The sequence below is a fragment of the Lupinus angustifolius genome, chromosome LG03, assembly GCF_001865875.1.
Source record: "Lupinus angustifolius cultivar Tanjil chromosome LG03, LupAngTanjil_v1.0, whole genome shotgun sequence".
NCBI lineage: Eukaryota > Viridiplantae > Streptophyta > Magnoliopsida > Fabales > Fabaceae > Lupinus > Lupinus angustifolius.
Genome location: NC_032011.1, coordinates 23,068,600 through 23,091,685, shown reverse-complemented (window position 1 = coordinate 23,091,685; position 23,086 = coordinate 23,068,600). Strand labels below are relative to the sequence as shown.

General features: G+C 32.6%; 3 protein-coding genes across 3 annotated transcripts; 2 read left to right on the top strand and 1 right to left on the bottom strand.

Annotated features, from left to right (window-relative positions):
• LOC109343738 (putative L-ascorbate peroxidase 6) lies at positions 743 to 4,584 on the top strand. Its single transcript, XM_019582190.1, is given in 12 exon segments — positions 743 to 905; positions 1,003 to 1,126; positions 1,232 to 1,359; positions 2,132 to 2,202; positions 2,300 to 2,342; positions 2,425 to 2,521; positions 2,805 to 2,888; positions 3,284 to 3,405; positions 3,737 to 3,797; positions 4,278 to 4,362; positions 4,364 to 4,385; positions 4,431 to 4,584. Coding segments are annotated over 12 exon segments (978 nt in total). The 5' UTR covers positions 743 to 811; the 3' UTR covers positions 4,478 to 4,584.
• LOC109343737 (protein WVD2-like 5) lies at positions 6,404 to 11,170 on the top strand. The gene is made up of 9 exons (XM_019582189.1): positions 6,404 to 6,550; positions 7,410 to 7,691; positions 7,774 to 8,016; positions 8,169 to 8,209; positions 8,330 to 8,401; positions 8,560 to 8,656; positions 8,755 to 8,826; positions 8,910 to 9,020; positions 10,337 to 11,170. Exons 2-9 carry the CDS (start codon positions 7,422 to 7,424, stop codon positions 10,817 to 10,819), a joined length of 1,389 nt encoding a protein of 462 aa, XP_019437734.1. The 5' UTR covers positions 6,404 to 6,550; positions 7,410 to 7,421; the 3' UTR covers positions 10,820 to 11,170.
• LOC109343736 (EIN3-binding F-box protein 1-like) lies at positions 12,655 to 15,937 on the bottom strand. The gene is made up of 2 exons (XM_019582188.1): positions 15,591 to 15,937; positions 12,655 to 14,987 (listed from the first exon to the last, which is right to left on the bottom strand). The coding sequence occupies exons 1-2, from the start codon at positions 15,613 to 15,615 to the stop codon at positions 13,087 to 13,089; spliced, it is 1,926 nt and encodes a 641-aa protein (XP_019437733.1). The 5' UTR covers positions 15,616 to 15,937; the 3' UTR covers positions 12,655 to 13,086.

The following is a 23,086-nucleotide window of genomic DNA, read 5'->3' as shown; positions in this document are numbered from 1 at the left end:
TGCTGTCAAATTGAATAATTCTTCTGTATGGCTTTTAAAACTTTACATAACATAAATAACTAAAATTGTTTATTATTTGAGTTGTAGATCAAAATTTGTACATCATATTTGATAACATGCATATTTATCTCTATCTCTAAAATACTTTTGATATTTTTTTGGTCGAAAGTGCTTAAAAATAAAAATGAACATGTTATCCAATTTCTCTTTTACAATTTTTGTCATCCAGAGGTTATTAGTCAAATTCTTAAAATAATATTTCAACTTTAAGGATAAGGTTTTTTATATATATACATTTCTCAAATCAATTTGATTGGAACCTTGGAAAAAAAGTTAAACCTTTTAATAATTCTAGAATTTAATGGGAGTTTATATTACTAGACTAATATATTATTGATATTTTTGATATGTGTATCATTTTTTTGGGTACATACAAGCTATATATCTATATCTATACTATATATAAAGCGAAACATCTTATAACTACATAATATGGTGTAATTTCTTATTTCCTATTTTATCCTTCTAATTAACTATTATTACAATATTTTTATACATAATAAAAAATATTAATAGGAGTTAGAGAAAGTTATATATCTAAAAATATTATATTATCAGTGTAGTTTTTAAAAAAAATTATAATTCATTTTCATATTTTTTTATCACAAAAAATATAATACAATTTTCTTAAATATTTAATACTAAGAAATAAAAATAAACAAAAAACACTAGTTTTCATTATTCCAGATTATCATTTAAAAAAAAGAAGTGATAGATTTTGTGGTCTGTGTGGGTGCGTGCGTTAGAGATAATGAGTTCAAGTCTGAGTAACCATCTTCTCTTGAGTTTACAACGACCATCTACCTCAACTGTCAATCCCAACGACCACACTGTTGCATGTTCAGGTCACTGATTCAACAACAACAACCTTTATCTTTTTGATTATATTGAGGTTGTTCGTGTACTAACCTTATATGAATGAAATATATAAATATATAATAGATATAGGTCCAATTGCAGTGATTCCAAGTAGCAAAAGGAGAGAACTTATATGCAGCTTAGCCACTTTGCCATGTCTTCTTCCCTTAACTCGTGTCCTGGATTGTCTCCCAGCTAATGCTATTCCGTTAGTGTTATTATATGCTTTTTGAGTTTTGATTATGTGTAGTGTTTAGTTAAGTATGTATTATGTATATTGCATTATGATACTTGGTTGGTGTATTGAATGAAGGTTAGATAGAAAAGAATATGTTCTCATCAAACAAGAGTTGAGGAAGGTTTTGTCAAAGGCAAAAGCTGCAGGTGTGCTTCGTTTGGTTTTTCATGATGCAGGAACTTTCCAATTAGATGACAATACAGGTATAACAATACTCCCGACCCACATGATATATGCACTATCGCTGTAAAGATTTATACACCGTCAATACATCATCCATTATTCGTGTATGATTCATTGACAGTGTATAAAACTCTTTCAATGTCCCTATATTGGCAATGGGATATGTCTATGTTGTATAATAGATGTGAAGTACTTGCATGAAAGGGCTGAAATTATCTAGGTTAAAAATTTCTTTTTTTGTGTTGGGTAGAGATTAAATTTGTAAATACTCCATCAATGACTATTTGATCAGGTGTCAAGGATCTCGCTCCCCCTTATGCAATGTCTCGGATTTGAGTATTGCGAATGAAAAAAATAAGTGTTGTGAGAGTTTTGTCTCCTTAAATGGGTCTTCCCGACTCGACTAGAGTTAGTCAGGGTCCAAAAGAGACTTCCAGATATTGAGAACCTAAGGATAAAATACAAAATGTGAAAATAATTCAGATGCTACTAATTAAGCTTTCAACCAAGTTCACATGTTTTTTTTATCACCCAATTTGGCATCATGCACATGACACTAAACTATGTACCTTTCCCAGCCAAATCTGATTTTATATTTCTTATCTTTGCAACTGTTTATATTAGCAGCATTTCTAGTCTTGTAGGAAAATTATTAACCATTGCTATCATTGAGTAAAAGCCATGCTAGTTAAGTACTGAGTGTAATTGTCTGATTCCTTTCAAATAAAATTGTAGTGTGACTTTTGTCCCATGGACTGTGTTATATTCTTTGCAATGTTCATTTTGTTGCAGGTGGTATGAATGGTTCTATAATCTATGAACTTGAAAGATCTGAAAATGCTGGCTTGAAAAAATCAGTGAAGGCATGAATTATCAGCTATACTATAAATTTCTTAATCATGAAGACACAAGTCTTATGTATTAACTGTGAGATAATCTTTCGGTGGATATATCGTTTAGGTTTTGCAGAAGGCGAAAACTGAGATAGATGTCATCCAACAAGGTCATTTTTTTATCCAGTAGTTGCAACTAATATTAAGTGTTGATTTGGTCTAGGCCAACACATTTTAGTTTACCTTTATCAGTATCCTGGGCGGACATGATTGCTGTGGCCGGAGCTGAAGCAGTCGAATTATGTGGAGGTCCACCAATCCAAGTGTCATTGGGCAGAGTAGATTCATTGTGAGATGCTTATACTCTTTAGTACTCTAGTTAGTATATTTATGTGACAGATAACATGCATTTTATCCCAAGGATGTGAAACAATCATTAAATGTTAGCTTGAGTTCTTTGAAAATATTATTCAAGCAAATTTGTAATAGTTTTAAGGCTATTGCTAAAGGATGACCGAACATTTTTCATAGAGAAAAAAGCTCAATGGGGATTTAATTCGTTGGCTGTCACATAACAATGAAAACCTTGTTTGTGTCTTCTGCCAATTTATTCCCATTCATTTCAATGATAGGGGGACTGATCCTGAAGGGAAACTTCCTGAGGAATCTCTCGGTGCTTCTGGTTTGAAGAAATGCTTCCGGAGAATGGGCTTTTCGTGAGTATGAGGAAAATTCTTATTTACTTCGCATTTATGTTCTGTAAGGGTGATCATTTTTTGCAATTTCCGTTTTCAGTGGATGAAAGTATTGTTTATTTGATACTTCTTTCAGACTTTTGCACCTACACATTCTAAAAGCTATCTGGTTGAACATAACTTACCTAAAAAATCTTAACATATTCAGAGACATACTTATTCTGATATCTTACTATAGTTGTAATTGTAAACCAGAATAACAAGGCAACGAATGTAGTGATTTACTGGCCAAAAAATTATTGATCATATGCTGAGACATATAAATCTATTTATCAGAGGTATAAAGTTTCAGCATATTTAGCCAGAACCAGTTTTGCTTATTTGTTTATTATCCATTTGGACCTTTTCTTCCACAGAACACAAGAACTTGTAGCTTTGTCCGGAGCTCACACCCTTGGAAGTAAAGGTTTCGGGAGCCCGACTACCTTTGACAATTCATATTATAAGGTTCTTTTGGAGAAGCCATGGACATCTGCAGGTAAATTAACAACTTAACTAAAGTTAGTTAAAAATTGCTTTGCTAATTTGATTAACTTGCTGATAGCCATTTTTTTCCCAATCAATTATTGTTTAACAGAATAGGGAACATGAAAGCATGTTAGAATTAGATCATCATCTAGCTTGTAACACAATTTGTGTGCAGCCTTAAGGTCTTATCTATCGTCGTCTCTATCTAGAACAGGACCCTTTGGTACGGGAGAGAATCTGAACCGATTAGTGCATAAATCTATGTGATTGTATTGCATGCTCATTTGCATTACCTTGTTCTTGTCATTATTATTTTCATCTGTTGGTTCTCTTTTATACAGGTGGCAGTATGATTGGCCTTCCTTCAGATCATGCACTTGTTGAGGATGATGAATGCATTAGGTTCTTTCTCTTCTAACAACCTTTCATGCTTCTCTTCGATATCACACTGCATTTTCTGCTAAGCACTAAGGTTTCAGAACAAAATAACAGTTAATGCAAATCATCCATTATTTCAAAACAATACCTACAATATCTCTAATCCTCAGTTAAGTACATATCTCTGCTCAAATGCTTAAGTTATAGTTGTTTTTTTTGGCCTAGAGCACATTTTTTTAATTATTTTTATCAAGTGACTAAAAATCCATTGCAAACTGCAATCACAATTGTGGCCGCAATATTGTGATTTTGGAAGTCTATGCAACTATATTGCAACCACACTTGCAACTACGTTTTCCGCAATTGCGATAAATGCAATAGCAACCACAAACACAATTTAAAACACTACATTGACTAAGAATGTACTAGTGCATATACATGTTTCTGATAATTTATGTGTTTAATTCAATGTGCATACCTTAACATATCTTTATTATCAAACAGATGGATTAAAAAATATGCAGACAATGAGAACATGTTCTTTGAAGATTTCAAGAATGCTTATCTCAAGCTGGTGAACTCTGGTGTGAGATGGAATGGCTTATAAATTCCTGACTTGAAACTACAGTGTCACCTTGTATTATTTTTATTGATTTTTGCTAGTGTTTATGCACAGTTGCCATGAAGTTTTTGGGATGTATTAATGTGTTGAATATCAAGATCTACTACCCAAAAAATAGTTGTGAAAGTTTTACTATAGTGGGAAAAAATGAGGGTAAGAGAGATTCATTAAGCTTTGATTACTTGATTATTTAAAACAACCAAACTTTTATCCTACTAGGTGGGGTTAACGACATTGACAGAACAACGTCATAATGCTCTATCATATAAATTCAATAGTATATAGAAAATAAAACCATTAGATATGGTTAAGTGTCAGAGGTTACTTGTCCTCAAAAGGTAGTATTCAAGGAGGCAATGAGCCACTATCTCCTTAACCCACCGAAACTATCAATAATGATAACTCAATAATTTCTGACTACAAAAAGAAAAAGAAAGATATCAAGAGTAAGACCCAGCACAACCAAATTCTCATCAATTATGTGTTGGAAATTTAAAGGGTGGGCCACTTATCACATCGAGAAGTCTCCGCAATTACAATTTAAAACACTGATGTGACTTAATCAAGTATCGACAAATGGTGGTGGTTCACTCGTGCCGGGCTCCCTATGTCCTAAATATTTCATAGGATGTGAAAGCTAGGAGACATGTTATGTTATGGATGATGGACAATAATACAAGTACAAGGAAAAGTGTGTTTCACCATCTGTGTTATTGTCATTGCATTTACTGCACTGTTGGTTTTATTTGTTGCACTCTAGCTAATTTCTTCTGGACACAAAGTACTGCTATAATTAGTTTATGATAGTTATTATAAATTAATGATTAATTTTGTTTAAATAAAATTGACTACTTTTTTTTGTGCCTAGCTGCCTTGATAAGAGTGCTTAACCACCTAGCAAATGAACATAGCTGTTTTTGTCACATCAATTATAAATAAAGGGTACTCATAATATTGAAACTTATGTTTTAAATTTAGTATTTCATGTATGTAAGCATTTTATATTTCAGATTTTGTGCAGTTATCTACCAAGATATGGATTAGATGGTGGTTTAAAAATAGAGTATCAATAGTTGTTCTTATGACATATGTGACACTAATCATTAATAAAAAAAATACATTTCACATGTTATTTTTCTTATAATATTTGTAGAAGAATTGTAACCTTATTTTGCAGTAACTGAATCATGTATGTTGTATGGAATGGAGATGATAATCCAGTTAAAAAGCCACTATCTTATTTTGCAGCAACTGAATCATGATATTACTAAAGTCAGTATCTCTTTCACATATTGCACCACTCCATGTGTTATGAGTTGTGATAGATTGAAAACTATATATTTAAATTAAAAATTTAATTATTAAGTATTTTTCTAATCAATCACGTTTCATGACACATAGACCATGTTGTAGCCCATAATAGATTCCATGCAGTTAGCTCCTAGTGAAAAATAGTTGAATAACCCACAAATCCTATCCAACTTCCATCTTCATCAAGTTGAAGCCAACTCCACCTGAACACTCACTTGGTTCTTTTAAATTTCTCCTCTACTATTTTGATCTCAAAACAATCCAAGTGTAAAGTTTTTGGGACAAGAATATGTCTCCAATTTTTTTTTGTCAAAACCTTACACCATTCTCCATTTTATTTATGAGTCTAAAATTATACATTGTTAATCTAAAGTTTTTTATCCTATCGGCCCATCATTTTTCATTAATTTGTATTACTTTTATTTGAGAGTCAATAATAATTAACATAGGAATGATGAAGAATGATTTGTTAATAGTATGAAAAAACGCAGACACCATAAGTATTTACGTAATAAATCCTTTATTTATTTAGTATAACTTTTTGTCTAATTTATTTTAAGAAATGAGGAAGAAAGAAAAATACTTAATAATTAAATTTCTAATTTAAATATATTTTATTAACTAATTATAACATATAACACATGAAGTGAGCAGAGAACGTACTCACACCTGGGGACAGCAACATAAGTAGTACATTTTGAATATTTCGGATCTTATTGGTCGGGCTCGGATCCTCCATTCTCTCTCTCTTCTCTCTTCTCTCTCTCTTCTCTCTTCTCTCTCTTCCTCAGATCTCTCAGCCCACAATGCTTTTCTTCTTTTGACTCCATTCTCACTACCTTAGGTAACACCATCTCACTCTCTAATCTCACTCACTTGGGTTTCTCCAAATACTCTTATTACTCTTAATTCCCAATAAAAATCTCATTTTTATTTGTTCTACCAATGTTGAACCCTCAACTTTAGTAAGATTGTAGTTATCTGTAATTGATTTGTTTGCTTCTTTATTGGGGTGCATTACTTTTGTTTGAAAATATCAGTGTTGGATCAAAGGGTTCAACTTTGAAAATGGGTGTTTCAGAATCAGAGCATATTGTTCTTTCTTGTTTCACTATCCCTGGTTTAGTTTTTTTGCTGCAGAACCAAGTCAATTTTGAGTTTTAATCAAGTCTTTTTTGTTACTTGATCCCTGAAACTGAGACTCTCACACTCTTATCTTTTCAGTTTTATGCATTTATTTTATTAAATTTAGTTAGTTTTTTAATTGAAGTAAAAATAAATGATTTTCCTGTTCCAAATTTGTCTCCATGCATTGAGCAACAAAGTGGAGATTAGATGCATCTTTTTGTCCTACTAAAGTGCTCTACATTATTGATTAATGTCCATGATCTAGGTTTTTATTTTTATCATATTTATTGAAACATGAATTATGGTAACTGTGTTATGTTGCTTTATTTCTCATTTTTACTCCTAAGTTGCCATTAATTTTAGAAACTAAGGTTGATGAATTATGTTTTCTGCAAGATTACAATCTCTTTTGGTTCTTCGGATAGTAAAAGAAAAATTATGTGAGATTGTCTAGATATTTTTCATATAAACACCGGATGAATGGTAAAACTTGCTATGTAGGAATATAATTTGTTCCTTGTGGTCTTGTGTTAAATTATCTCTAAGTTTGTGTTCATTGCTTCTATGTAACATAGAGCTTGGTGTGAATGATGGATCCAAGTAACCTTTCACTTGCTGACGGGCTCGATGCAATCCACCAAAATGGTGTTCTTGAAGAATCATCTAATTCTGTAAATGGTGTTGTTTCAAACAATGTAAACTCCGGTGTTACTGAAATGGCAGAAACTGTAGCTCTAAATGGAAATCTTGAAAATTTCAACCATTTGGATAGCATTGTAACCAATAACTCGTCTACGGCAGTAACCAAAGAAGGATCAAATGATACCATGGACGGCAGCAATGCCACCATTTCTAAGGCGAGGTTTCTTTGTTTTTCTTCTTGAATTGGTTTCTTAAGTAATTTATACCACTTAGTCTCATGCATTTGCTAAATTCCAGGAAGAGGAAGTTAAAATCATAGATCAAACAGTGCAATCAAGAGCACAAAAGGGTCCTGTCAAGAACAAGACTGTAAAGCCCGCAAGTCCCAGAGGTATTCGTTCAAGTTTGGTAAAGACGGGCAAAGATGGAAAAGGTGAAGAGGCACCCGCTGCTGTTTCAAATGGTACTTTGGGGTTACACTCTAACCCAAAACAGCCTATTAAAAACAGATCATTGAATGACAAGCAGACTCAACCCAAGGTAAATTCCGGTGTTACCTTCGATGTGTTTTCACAGGCAGTCAGGCATCCAGATAATTGTCTTCCTTGTTTTCTAATTTTATCATTTTGGCTTTGGGGTAATAATTTGTAGTTTTGGCATTACCTGATTATCTTTACATTTTTTTCTCTCAGCACCGTGGAAAACCTGATGCAGCGACTTTTGAAGCACCCATGTATGTAATGCATTGCATTTATTTATGAATGTTTCATCATATGTTAGTTGAAGATAAGATATTGTATAAATAAATGGTCATCTTAATTATTTGCTGATGGACTGAATTTATTGGAGACAGGGAGAAGACCAAACCAAGATCATTGAAGAAAGGGCCGCCAGATACTGTTCAAGGAGAAACGGATTCTTCTTCGTATCCTTTTATTTTATTTTTCTTTCTGGTCCAGTTTTGTTTATTCCTTGTGAACGGAATGGGGAACTAAAATGAGATTCTTTATGGTTATATAGTAAGTTTGTTAATAAAAGTGATACTATGAATGATAATGTTTTTTTCCTTAATCCACTTTGAAGCCCTACTTCAAAAGATGCCAAACCTCGCAAGGCAGGGGCACTTCCAAACTATGGATTCAGTTTCAAGTGTGATGAGCGAGCTGAGAGAAGAAAACAGGTAAATATTTGTTGCTTACTTCACCTTTGTGTTACTTTGATGGTTTTATTTTGAATAAGATTTTGGTTAAAAATATTAATTGTTATTTCGGTAGCCAGTTCTACACACAGCTTGAGGAAAAGATTCATGCAAAGGAAGTGGAGGAGAGTACCCTGCAAGCGAAAAGCAAGGTGATAATATTTGATATCTTCGCTAAAATGTAACTTGCAGATGTTGCCTCTTCAACCACATTGATCTTTCACGTCATTTATAGGAGAGCCAAGAAGCCGAGATTAAAATGCTTAGGAAGACTCTAGCATTTAAAGCTACTCCAATGCCAAGCTTCTACCAGGAGCCTCATCCCCCTAGGGTGGAGTTAAAGAAGGTAAGTTTTCCTGTCTGTCTTATTGCCTGCAAGCCTTGTATGTGTACTTTGCCTAATTACTTTCAGAAGATATTTTTTTAAACTGTGAAGCCGTATATAACGCATGTTTCTGTCGGTATATGAATTAACAAGTGCACAAATGTGCACACATCCACACTTTCCACCTGGCTTCTGAGAATCAAGGCCTAGAGCATACAACAGTCTTATGAAAACATTTGGGAAGAGCAATTCTGCTATCGAAGCTTTCTTTACACTGCTCCCTCTTTCCTCCACCAACTAAAGTCTATCTGATGTCTTCTTTGTTCTTAAATACCCTGTGACTTCAGAGTTATTGGTCTAAACTCGCTATATAACAAAAATAATCACATGCATAATACTTTTAAAGTCATTAATTGCATACTCCCCCAAGTTGGTATCTCTAGCTAATGCATAAATTGTTTAGTTGTTTGACCAAAAAGTTTAGGCATGCTGGATACAGAAATGAAAAAAATGATTAATGGTGATTGAGTATTTAATTGTGACATTGGCTATAGAAGTTGGATTTCTCAGTAAGCTGGATAAACTTTAGTAAGGGAGGCAAAATAGAAGATAATCATGTTATATTATACATTTATACATTTAAGCCATATAACATGATTTTCATTAATTAAGATTTCGAGGTTCTATCTAATTGTGAATCTTTTATACCTCTAAATTTGTTGTTGTTGTTGATGGTTTTTTACTTATTTATCCAATAGGTGAATAAGCCGATCAGGTGCATCTAACTGATTTTACTTGGACTCGAACAATGTTTTAAACTTATACTAATAGATGTCTTCATACCAATAAGTTAGAACAACAAAGTCTTCCCCACTAGGTGGAGTTAGCTACATGGATCAAACACTGTCATTGTATTATGTCATAACTCATAAACCATGTCTTCAAAAGCCCATTTAAGTTTAAGTCCTCTTTTATGGTTTCGCCTATAATTTTTCTATGTCATCCTCTACCTGTATCTATTGGACTGTCCTCCACTTGATTTACCTAATGTGAGATGGTTTCATGGGGGAACTAGACTTGTAGAGCTGAAAATTTCCCATTTTTCATTTATAAAGTGGTGCCAAAACCGATTTGTTCCACTGGTGAATTGAGCTCTTGTTCCCCACTTTGCTATTTATTTGAACATGTCATTTGTACATTTTTTTTATCTTTTTCTTTGTAAATAAAAAAATTGTGATATCTGATCATTGATCTTCTTGACATTGTTTTTGAGTTAGCAAGTTTGGTCTTGTTATTTTGAAATTGAAATTCTGAAGCATTTGGAATCACTAATATAGATACCAACTACAAGAGCGAAATCTCCCAAGCTTGGTCGTAGGAAGAATTCAGCATATTTAGAGTCAGAGGGAATCACTAACAACAGCGTTCCACTTGGTCGTTTAAGTCTGGATGAGAAAATGTCTCAGAGTAAACCTATTAAGGGAGTTATTCCTGTCCATCAAAAGAAGCCACAGCGAAAATCCCTCCCTCCTAGACTTACTTCTGAAAAGATCATTTCATCCAATTCAGCAACCCCACCAACTTCATCTAAGGCATTGGGTGATGAAATGACCTCCTTATCTGAAGTTACCCCCTTGTCTAATGCAACGGGAGATGAGAAAGTTGAGATGGCTGCAGCCATTGAAGAGAACAATACTTTGTCCAATGAGACAACCTCAGACAAGACAAGTGAAGCAGAATCTCATGTGAACGGTGATATAGTCGATGAAGAGAAACCAGAGATCACCTTGCTACCAGAACCCATAGCGGCAGAACATTAAGCAAACAGCAGGAACCAAACCAAACATTGACTACAATCAGAGCAATTTGGTTATCCCGTGAATATTATAGAAGCATATGAGTGATATCATTGATCAATGAAAGCTTGCAGATTTGCATTATGATTTGTCATGTCATTTTGTCCAAGCAGCATTGTTTCTTTCTTGTGTTTACTCCCAAAGTTTGCAGGTTTTGTCCTTAAAATTCTGTCCTTCATGCAGCATTGTATCATGTGTATGTAACTATTTGCAAGGTTGTTCTAGTTGATGTTATTTTAGTATGCAGCATTTGTCTGTTTAGTAAATGGATTCAGGTAAAATTTTGAGAATGTTTGGCATCAAGTGGTTGAAGTACATTTTGTTCAGGTCTTGCTTTGTTAAACAATTGGCATGGTCACATGAAACAGACTGTTCTATGTTGTGAACACTCTTCTGGTAAATCATGTGCTTGATTACAGTGTTACATATTTGGTTTGGAGATTGCTTCTTTTTTTCTAAGTAGTACTATGGTGATGTTATATTTGTTAGACCATGTTAAAATTTGTGTAAACAGATGAAAAAGGTGAAGTAAATTTGCCTCTAAAGGAAGCAAGTAAAGGTATATTCACACATAAGTCATTTAATGAGTTAAAATCTTTATGCAAATTATCAAATAAAATATGGATACAGGTATACTCTACATGTTTACTCAATTATAAGTAGATTACCAACAAAAGTGTTGGTTTAGTAGTGTAAGGCCTCACTGGATCCTTAAAGTCGAGGGTTCAATTCCTGGGAGTGACACTTGTTGAGAGGGGAATCACGAACTCTGAAAGAGATTAGTTCATTACCCAAAAAAATGAGGGGATATTGTTGGTAGTACCAAAAAAATTAGCAGTAGTAAAAAGGGTCATTGATATAATTTGATTAATAAGGATGACATATTTGAACCAAAAATGTCTTTGATTACTATGGAGGTGGGTCGGTGTGTGCATGTGCTGAGTGCATTTCTTGAAATTTAAGGAAGAGTGGATATAGCCTTAACACGAAAGATTTGGGATCTATAGTTTGTAACAGACCATTCTGGATCTTGGGAATAATCTTAAGTACTCTAAAAGTAATAATATCATTAAGTAATTTATAGTTGAAGGCATCAATAATTGCTTTACAAGGCAACGCATGTGATGTACATAGTACATGTGCTCCATGGCAGAACTACAGTGTTTTTTCCCTTCAATTTCTTTGGTAGAATAGCTGCAGTTTTTCACTAATTTTACCCAGAGTCAAATCCAGGTATAGCAGAATTCAATTTATTGTAACATGCAGAAGAACTCACTTTTTATTCACGGTGTTCCGGCCTCAACCCAGAATTACGCGGTATAACAGCAACACAAACACTTTGACGAAGAGTTAAGTATCTATCAAGTGATTGATGTACTGACTGCATAAAAAACTTTTATCCTTAAAGTCAGAAGTTGGTTGCAATCTAAGCTTCCTTCTTATGAATGTAGGTGACTTTTGATAATAGATTTTAGTTGAAACACCTGAGCATAGAGTATCTTTAAGTATAATGATCTCAGGAGAAGTGAAATTTAGAATGATATAGAAAGTATTATTCATTTCTTTTCATAAAATAACATCTAGTACAAAGACCATATATCTTAAACAATATAGAACTTAAATTTAGCAGCTCAAAAATATGAAACCTTAAAAACAAGGGCTTGGTAGTAAAAAAAACAACCCTTTTCAAAGAGAAAAGGTTGTTTGATAGCAGCATAGTATTAACTTGCTGCTATGGCCAAAGCCCCCAAAAGAAAAGGCATCATAACTCTGAACTGCCAATACAAACCATGAAACTTGAACATTGAATCTTCAACATATTCCTTGAACTAAAACTGAGACCCTAACATTTCATGTATAGAACATAGTTCAAATACATGAAATATTTGGTAAACATCATTGGACAAACTTAAGTAAAGAAAAAAGAACCAGGACACACATGATGGCAAAACCGATGCGAAAACATCAGGTGCCAACACCCGATAGAAAAGAGACCTAAAACTCCAGAACACGGTAACTGAGGTTCTCAGAGACACAGCCATTTAAAAAAATGGAATCCAATAATAGGATGCCAAAAACAGCAGGTTTCCAATGATAGGAAAACCTGTAAAAAAGAAATGACTGTGTGCTCTGGAAAAAAGTGAACCGGGTACTGGATGGATGATGACCAAGAGCCATAATGGATCCAAAAACACGACCGTGCAAAGCTGATGTCTATAAAAACTTCTTTCTTAGGAGAGGATATCACAGGTCCGGAGATGTTCCATAAGTTTGATAACTGCACTGCTGCTGATTCTATTGCAAGCAAGGATGTTCAATCCAGCGAAGGTACGACCCATTTTTTTCAAAGCAGGCACACTCTTGTTTGAAACCAATGCACAACATGCCAGAGAAAGTATTTTCAGGTTATGCAGATTCCCGCGTGCAAGGGCTGCAATCCCAGCGTCAGTGATTGCACACCTTGAAACATCGAGATCAGAGAGCACATGACAGTTGGAGGCAATTGCCTTCAAGCTAGCATCACCGATTTTATTGCAACCATCAAGATTTAGCACATCAAGAGTCGAACCATGCAAATTGGCAATGGATGAAACTACCTTGTCGGTAACATTTTTGCAGCCACGGAGATTAACTTTAACCAGACCAGCCTTGGAGCTCTCAAGCAGTGGAAGAAGCCCTGCATCTGTTATTTCCTCAAGTCCATTCAATTCAACATTCTGAAGCTGAGGACACAGCTTTCCCAATACAGCAAGGATAGCATTACCAAACCCAGGGCAGTTACAGATTGACAATGAAACGAGGGATACACAAGGAAACACTTCGGGCAATTTCAAGTTCATATCTTTGATCCCGTAGCAGCTCGCCAGGGTAAGAACCTTCAATTTTGCACCACAGGTAAAAAGGAGACCAAAAAACCCAAATTGGGTAACCCTGTGGCACTCTTCCAATTGCAGGTTCTCAATTGACGAAGCAGCCTTGGCAAATGATACCAACCCATTGTCCGAAAGAAATGGACACTTGCGAAGCTGGAAGTATCTAACATTTGGACAACCCTTTCCAATAGCTTCAAGCCCAACATCAGTCACTCCTCGGCAAGATCCAATTGTGAGTGACTTTAGTTTCTGCAGTGCACGACCATTACTCATAGTCCAGAATCCCCTCTCGGTGACATTTGGGAGGCAATTAAGGACAAGATCAGTAACTGAAATGCCATAATGCCCAATGACTGCTAGAGAGACATCGGAAACCATCAACGACTCAAGATGCACCTTTGTCAGAACTGAAGAAGTTGCAGACAAAAGGCCACCAATTCCCTGATCACCAACTCCAGAGCAACCATTGATTGATATAGACCTGAGGTTGTGGCACAACTTCCCAATAGCTTGCAGACCTTCATTACCAATGTTAGGACATGATTCTATTGATAACTCGGCCAGATTTGGGCACTTCATCGCAACTGTGACTAAAGCCTTGTCAGAAATTGCTGGGCAGTTGATGAGGTCAAGCCTCTCTAACTGTTGACAGCCAGCAGCGATATCAATCAGACCTGCATCACCAATGCTAGCAAGATTCCATAGAGAAAGGGACTTTAGAGAAGGGCATCCACAACCAATTGCCTTTAGACCAAGATCAGTCACCCGACATTCTGATTTGTTGTTTCCACGAATCGAAAGCTTTCCCAATCCTCCTCTACATGCAGTATTAACAGCAATGGAAGCGAGTCTAACATCAGTTGCCTTCTTCCCTTCCAAGGTTCGTGACAGGTATCCTTCATCGCCATATCCCTCATCATCACCCTCCTTTTCATTTTTGGCACTTTCGTTGATGCAAATTTCATTCTTAGATATATTGCTCAGAAGCATAAGCCAGCGCTTGGATACTGAAGCGCATTGACTCCTATCTTGGCCAACTGGCAACCTTCTCAGGATCTCGAAGAGACATTCATCTGGCAAAGATTCAATGGTTGTCTTTGGCTTCTGCACAAACCACTCTCCACTGAAATCGAATGGAACACTGACACGAGACCTCTTTGGAAGAGGGTAGTAAAACCCGGCTTGATGGCCAACAGACAAGAACAGACTCGCTTCCTTGGGGTTAGGATATAGTGATCCCCCATGGTAAAAATCATCACCTGAAAACCCACACATATGCTTGGTTAGAAAAGAAAAAGGTGTGCATATAAAAATTAATAAAACATGTAAAACATAACCAGTAAATAGAACCACATGAAGTATCTATTGAAAACTTTGAACAAACAATAGAAACTATATATGTTTATGAAGAAATCTTATGCATCCTCTGAAGTCAACACCAAGCTCAGGTCAACTCTCAATGAAATTACTGGTCTAAGATGCATACAAAATAAATTACTCAAAGTAGAACCTTCTTCGAAATTATTATCTGAAAACAATACCCAGTTTTCACTAAAGACCAATAACAACTAGAAAAAAGGACCCTAAAACAAGTTCTTAAAACAACACCCTGAATCTATTTCACTATGTAGTAAAAAATTAGAGCCTGAATCTGTTCATATCTCATCAGATCCACCCAAAAAATATACTTTCATGCAAAACACACAGTAATCTACACAGAACCAACCCAGAAAACCAACATATAACTCTAAAAAACCACATATGAGAATAAAATCAATTTCATATATGCTGCAACCAAGTTTATAAGTTAAACAGCTAGGTTCATAAATCAGATCAAAGATATGAATAATAAAGAAATTTACCAGTAAAGCCGATAACTTTAGACATGGGCACAGCTGGAAAAAATCTTGAAGGTGAAATCTGTGCTGTTCTTCACTGAAAAACCCTCCAAAGAGAGCAAAAAATGCAGAGAAGAAGATAAAGTTTGTGACTTTACTGGTGATGTATGAATTATGGGAGCAGAAATGCATGAGAGAAAGGAAAGAGGTACAAGGAGATTGAGAATTCCTATGAGATAGGAAAAAAAAGAAAGAGGTGAAGAGAGAAAAAAATGAAATGGTTGGTGTTAGTGAAAGAGAAAAGAAGAAGCTTTTATTGTAAGTGGAAACAGATTTAGATACATGCCCAATACACTCAATGACTCAATGGAATCTCAAATACAATGCATCTGAAACTGAGCATATGATGTGGGGTTTCTTTGTTCTATTCTCCCACCAAATCAAAACCAGATACCACTAAAATATTTTTTGGTACTATCAAGAGTATTTTTTATATTTTTTGGGTAAGAAACTAATATATTTTGGAGTGTGTGACTACCAATTTTAACAAGTATTACTCCTAAAAATCAAACCTGTAACCTTTTGCTCACACCTAAGATTTAGCGAAACCTACTTAAATGTTTGGTATATAATAATGTAACAATAACTGTTTTGCATATATATTTTTTTACTATACATGTTGGATTTTTATTCATAGTTATCCACAATATTTTGTCTATGTATACTAATGTGTGACCAGCATTTTTATATATGTTAGACTCTCATTCTTATTGTTATTAGAGAGTTGTTGGTTGCTTTTACATGTAATATTGTAATTGTTAAAGATGTTCCTCTAACGTTAATGAAGAGAGAAGGTAGATATTAGATAATGTGTGGAAGACTATTGATGAACTCTTGTCAAATAATGTAACATAAGGAAATTTATGGTAGAGATTAAATTAAATAAAAGGATAAATTCGGAATGAGTATAATATCTACAATTTGTTTGTTCTACTATTTTAGAAGAGTTAATATGATTAAGTATAAATGATAGATAATACAATAATAATATATAAAACTCTAATATTACATGTTCATTATTTCTGGTTTGGAATATGACACACAATGTTTTGTTAAAAACATTAAGCACAATATTGCAGATATATATTAACAATTGTATCTAAAGTCCATTCTATTGTATTTTCATTTGTCCAATCCTTGTGAAAAGTTTATTTAAAATGATGCATGCATATAAATTCTTTTATATAATTTTCAAACACATTACTATATTACTGTCTATTTGTAACTGATTAGGTTAGGAAATAGAGAAGAGTTTGCGTTTGTTGCATGTTTGGTAACATTATTACTATTAGAAGAATGCATTTATTTGTTGATCCCCTAAGTACTGTTTTATTTTACTTGTTAAGTTTCAAATTTCAAATACACAAGTAAACTCCATATAATAAATATTGAAACAAATTAGTGATGCTTATACTATTCCTATAAAACGAATAAATTATTCAAGGATATAAATGTTTATGAGTTTATAAATTCAATTATGCACATATATTTTCTATTTATATAGGGTAAGGATTAAGAACCAATATGCCTAATTACACTAGATAGATGATTTATTTTCTTGAAGATGGTGTTAGAGGTTTAATGTGTTTTTTTATGTAGAAAAAACTATCAATGGAAATTAAACAAAAAATCATTGAGATGATCATTATGCCTAAACAACTAATAGCTTGAACCTTGCCTAGAAACAAATAATAATGAAGAGTTTGTGTTTCTAATGAGATGTTTAGAAAAACAATAATAGCTTTAACACAATTATTTTGTTAATCCTCATACCTAATAGTTCTTCTTTTTAAATAAAGTGTTTTTTAATCTTCCTTTTAATTTAAGTTTCAAATACACTAAAGATAACTCAAAATAATGGTATTTATATTGTTTGTAACAAATGAATAAACACTCTTTAAATACATGTAAAATGTATGAGATCATGAATTCATTCATTGACATGTTAAAATATTATTATCTATTTACATGTCATAAGGATGAGAATTAAAGAGGTTGTATTCATATTTATCCTAAAATAAAAAATACTCAAGATAGAAAAAGAAAGTTTACATTTATAGCATGTTTTGGTCATATGCTCAATAGATCAGTCCCCCTAAATTCAAAACAAAATATGACTAGATGAACACATCTATTTTGTTACACTTTCTAATTAATATTTCTCCCTTTTAAGTTTCAAAGTAACTCCTAATAATAAATAAATTATATATGTATACTGAAACTAGTTAATGCTGTTTATTATTAATATATATGTATTATTATCTCTTGACATGTGAAGGGATAAGGGTGAAAGAAGAACTTGTAACTGTAACATTCCAGCCTTGACATACGACCTTAAGGTCCATGAATTTACTAAGTGTGCCACCTGTTAACCTTAAATAGTCCCTGCAATATTTTATTTCCCCTAAAGGAAGCCTCCGCGACTCGAACCCAAGACCTCAGAGACTTATAGTCATTGATTCCATTGAGTCATTACCACTAAGCTACATACTGCAGGGAGAGTATTTAAACTTAATAGGTGACACGCTCAGTAAATTCACGGACCTTAGGGTCGCATGTCAAGGCTGGGATGTTAAAGTACCTGTCGCAGAAAATAAGCAAAATAAGAGTTTGTGTTTTAAGCATCATTGTATGGTGAGATGTTAAATAGGAATAGCATAACTTCCCTCATGTTAAAAACAAATAATGATTATATTAACACAATTAATTGCTTAATCTTCCTTATTAATATTACTTCCTTTTAAGTTTCAAATGTAAAAATAAATAAATAAAATGTTTAAAGACGTGCAAAATGCATGAGTTCAATAATGATTTTTTCAAAAACTTATTTTCTAAAAGTGGAATAAGTACGAATAATGAAGAGGTGTTTTTATATAAAAGATAAACTATTTGAAAAATAAAACATATTCAAAATATTGTTCAGCAAACTAACAATTTCTTTTAGAGGATAGCAGATTACACGTAGACATTGATTTGGTATTTACGTTATTTGACACATAAGATTTATTTTTTATTTTTTAGCTCCAACTCCTTCAATTTTTCTCTTCTCTCAACTATGTTTAAAAAAAATCAATATTTTTTAATTTACATGTGTACATCATATAAGTAAAAAAATGACTCATACCTCTTTTGATACATATATAATTCTGAATACCAACAAAATATTAGTCTAACGATGTAAGATCTTACTAGATTCTCAGAGAGACCAAAAGGTTAATAATTCATTCTCGAGAGCGGCATTTGTTAGGAGAGACAACCATACACTCCTAAAAAGATTAATTTCATATTCATAAGATGAAGGATACCTAGTAACAAAAATCTATAATTCTCAACCTCATAAATTGTTTTCTATCTTTCTTTTGTTATTTTCCTAATTAGATTAGGATTTAAATATATCAGCATGCATATAGTATATACTTTCATCATTTTCATGGATCAAGGGGGAAGCCAGAACAATTTGGCTGGAGTGAAGCAAAAACTATCCACTTGCAAGTTGCAAGTTGCAAGTTGATGTATATTATTGAGTTCTGCTTTTCATGATTTAGACAATAATTCAGAAAATACAGCCTATACAATTTGAAGGGGGAATTATACAATTCAAAAGTCAACGAAGTTTAAATATGTAGAATGTGTATGGACAAAATTACCAAATTCATCTTCCAAATATTTATTTTGAAATTGATTTTTTAAATTTTGTCTAAAACTAACTCTTTTAGTTAAGTTATTTTCTGTTTTGAAGTTGATGTTAAATGTGTCTCCATTCGGCTTAGAAATTTTTGAAAAGCTGAAGATAAATCTTTGAAGATTGCACCATTTGAACGAGCACATGGACAATAATTTTTTATTAGCCATAAAACATTGCTGAAATCCATTTTTGAGTCGAAAAATGGAGTTTTGAAATATTAGTTGAATTGTTTAATTTATAAATAAATATAAAAAAATGCAAAAAAGTTATGAGATACCCATTAAGCAACTTGGGAAGGTTGCAAGAATGAAGATGTTCTTATAATTTTTTTTTTTACTTTTGTAACTTTAATTCTATACTTATAATAATATAATTCTAGGAAAATAATAGAGAAACTTTAACGTTCTATATCTATATTCATTACCAATTCAATGATACCAAATATCAGAGTTATAAAGAACGTAAGATTGAGATATGATTCCTCTATTCCATATTAGACTTTATAGTACTAGAAATGATCTGAATCTAATGCATATATTAATTATTATTCATATATTAGATTAACTCTCACCTATTATTTTCATCCCAGGTTCATTGCTTTGACTTAAAGTTATATACACCACCCTTTATAGTTTATATGAGTCTTTCACCATCCAACTAATAAATTTGACCTTGACTAGGGTTTTTCTATAATTTTCTTTCATGCTTTCTCTTTCTCTCACTCCTAAAATATGCATTGTACCTGGATTAACAATACCAATAACAATAAACATAATATAAATCATGAAAGGGATCTCCCATTCCCTTTTCCTTGAAGCTTGTCGTCCACTTGGATTAATATATACTTATATATAGTGATAACTTGTACCCTAATTATCTTGTTCTTGAAATTATAACCTTAGACCTAGTATTCAATATCTTTTTGTGATGCTGCCAACTCATCCAAATTTTGGGAATGCTTAATATGTATCTGTTTTGATCATGAATTTGAGTACAATTGTGATTGGTTAAAGAAAATGCATTATTTAAGTTAAAAATATAATTATTAAGTATTTTTCTAATTAATCACAACTCATAACATATAGAGTGATGGACAGAAGATGTACGTACTTCCATTTGACTATCTGTAACATATGATAGAACAAATACATATTGTCTCGGATTTTATGCTAATAAGAATATCTCATATCAATTAAACATTTAGACATTCATTATTATTATTATTAGGATGACTTGTTTCTTTAGTCTGTTTTTATTCTCCTTGCTAATGTTAAATATATATAAATAATATTTTTTTATTGTCAACCTTTTAGGTTAAGAATTACCCATTCTACCAACTTGAAATACTATATTATGTTCACGCATGATGATTATTATTGCATGTGCATGAAGCATCCTCCTCAACACCATCTTATCTTAAAATATATAATATAGCCAGCACTTTCCAAATTTATTATATTCAAAATATACATTCAACAAATTAAACAAAACTCGCCTAGATTAAGAACATGATTAGTTGTCCACTTCAAACTCCATCTTGTAATCAACTTCTACTTGCAAGTAATTTGACTAATAATGATTCATTTATATCACACATATGAGGCCAATAAAAAAAATAGTACTCAACCAAATTGGTGTTAGTTGAAAACTTGAAACAAGTAAGGGGATAGAATCATTATTGAGAGAAGTTCGCACTTCAATGCTAGAGAGATAATCTTTAAAACTATTAAGTCTTGCACATTTGTACTATTTTAATATTTATACTGTTAATAACTTATTATATTATTTTACTTTGATACTGCTATATATAATTTTTTTTGGAAAAAGCTTTTCTCAAGAAGTTTGTCTTTAAAATGAGAAAGTATATATATATATATCCATTTAGGTCATTTGGGTTGAGATCTCCATGTAGAAGATCAAATAAGGGTGACACACCCTAACTTTCTTATTTTAATTTAGAGAAATTTGACAAAAAAATGTATATTCAATAAGGATTTATTTACATGAAATAGCTATAGTACTATAATTTTCTAATCAAATATTCGTTTGTCTGCCTGATGCTGACTCATTGGTATATGTTTTCAAACACATGAGTAATGACATTTTGATTAATAGTTTTTAATATGATTCATTGCTGTTAAAAGTTCATCTAAAAACCTACTGCATAACAGAATGATGTAGATGATATATGATTTATTTTTCAACATATCCCTCCACTAAAGTTTGTTTGAACAAGTGAAGAATATCTTTTAGCTCACGACAATCAGAGAGAAATTGAGTTATAACATTGATATCATGTTAAAGTTTAACTCAAAACCAATTGTCAATGAGAGAAGTAATACAACATGTATTTAAATGATACCTAAGAGAATGAGGTAGACAATGTAAGACTTACTTACTTCTCAATACTTGCTTATTTATTAGAGAGAAAAAATGTATGTACCAACATTGAATGAGTTTAATACATTGTGAATTATATCATCCACTACTTTAATTATCATTAACTTTTTAAAAAATGCAATACAAATGAATAAGTAATAACGTATTGATGGTGTATAAATCTTTATAGATATTACATTTTATTTATTATGTGTTTATTTATTTTTCAGATATATATACCTTTTGAGATATTCAATGGTGATTAATAATATGTCACTTCAAGAGTTTTGAAGATTCGGCATATCGCTCATGGACATTGAAAGTGGACAAGTCGATGTGCCTAATGCTACATGAATGGAAGATTGCTGGTTAAAATGATCTTAAGTCATAACCTAACCTATATAAGATGGTCCAAACTTCAAAGTGGAAAAAAATATATATTAGAGTCACCATCATATATTTAAAAGTGGTTAATTCGGTGCAGAATATGGCAGAAAATGTTGGTTAGACGAACCATCATATATAATTGGGACAATTGGGATAGGGACAATTGGGCTGTGGTTAGACTAAGGAAATATTACTTAATTCAAAATAAATAATTTTGTACTATTTGGTGATTAGTATAGGGAAAGTGATAAGATTAAGATAGTAAGCATGATAAAACTATAATATAAACATGTAAATTCTTATCACACATTAGATAATAATGACATTAATATAGTAATGACAAGGATGATAATAATAATAGTATCATGATAGTAGTTGTAACGCCCCGAAAATTATTCCAAAAAATTTTGCTCAAAAATTGGTATTTTTTTTATAATGATGTCATATAAAATTTATTTCCTTATATTCGTTTCATTTTCGGAACATCACTTTAAGTAACATACAATGCGAAAAATAAAAAACACCATTACCTAGAGGTAATAAAAATATAACTCAATATAACTTTGAATCATACTTCATTATAATATCATGAAATGTTGGTATGAAGTACAAGGCAGAATCTTAATGGTCGCCCAAATAAAACTACTCGCAAAATAAATACCCTACATAGGTACACTAATCAAAAAGCACAAGGGCCTGTGTAGGTGTAACTGTTTTCCTCAATCCTCCATGCCCCCTCCTGGGACATCGAAAAGCGGTAACTCAGAATCCTGGCAGAATGATCCATATGAACAAAACGCAAATAGAAGATAAACATAAAGAAAATGGAGTAAAACATCTAATGAATATTACTCATTGACGGCGAGGAATTACACGAAATATCACATCCAGACAGACACACATAATAAACACAATATATACATCACATATAAAAATGCACAATGATAAATGATGTTATAATCTTATATTATGAGGATCAAAGTCCACAATCTCAATGCATGAAGGTTAT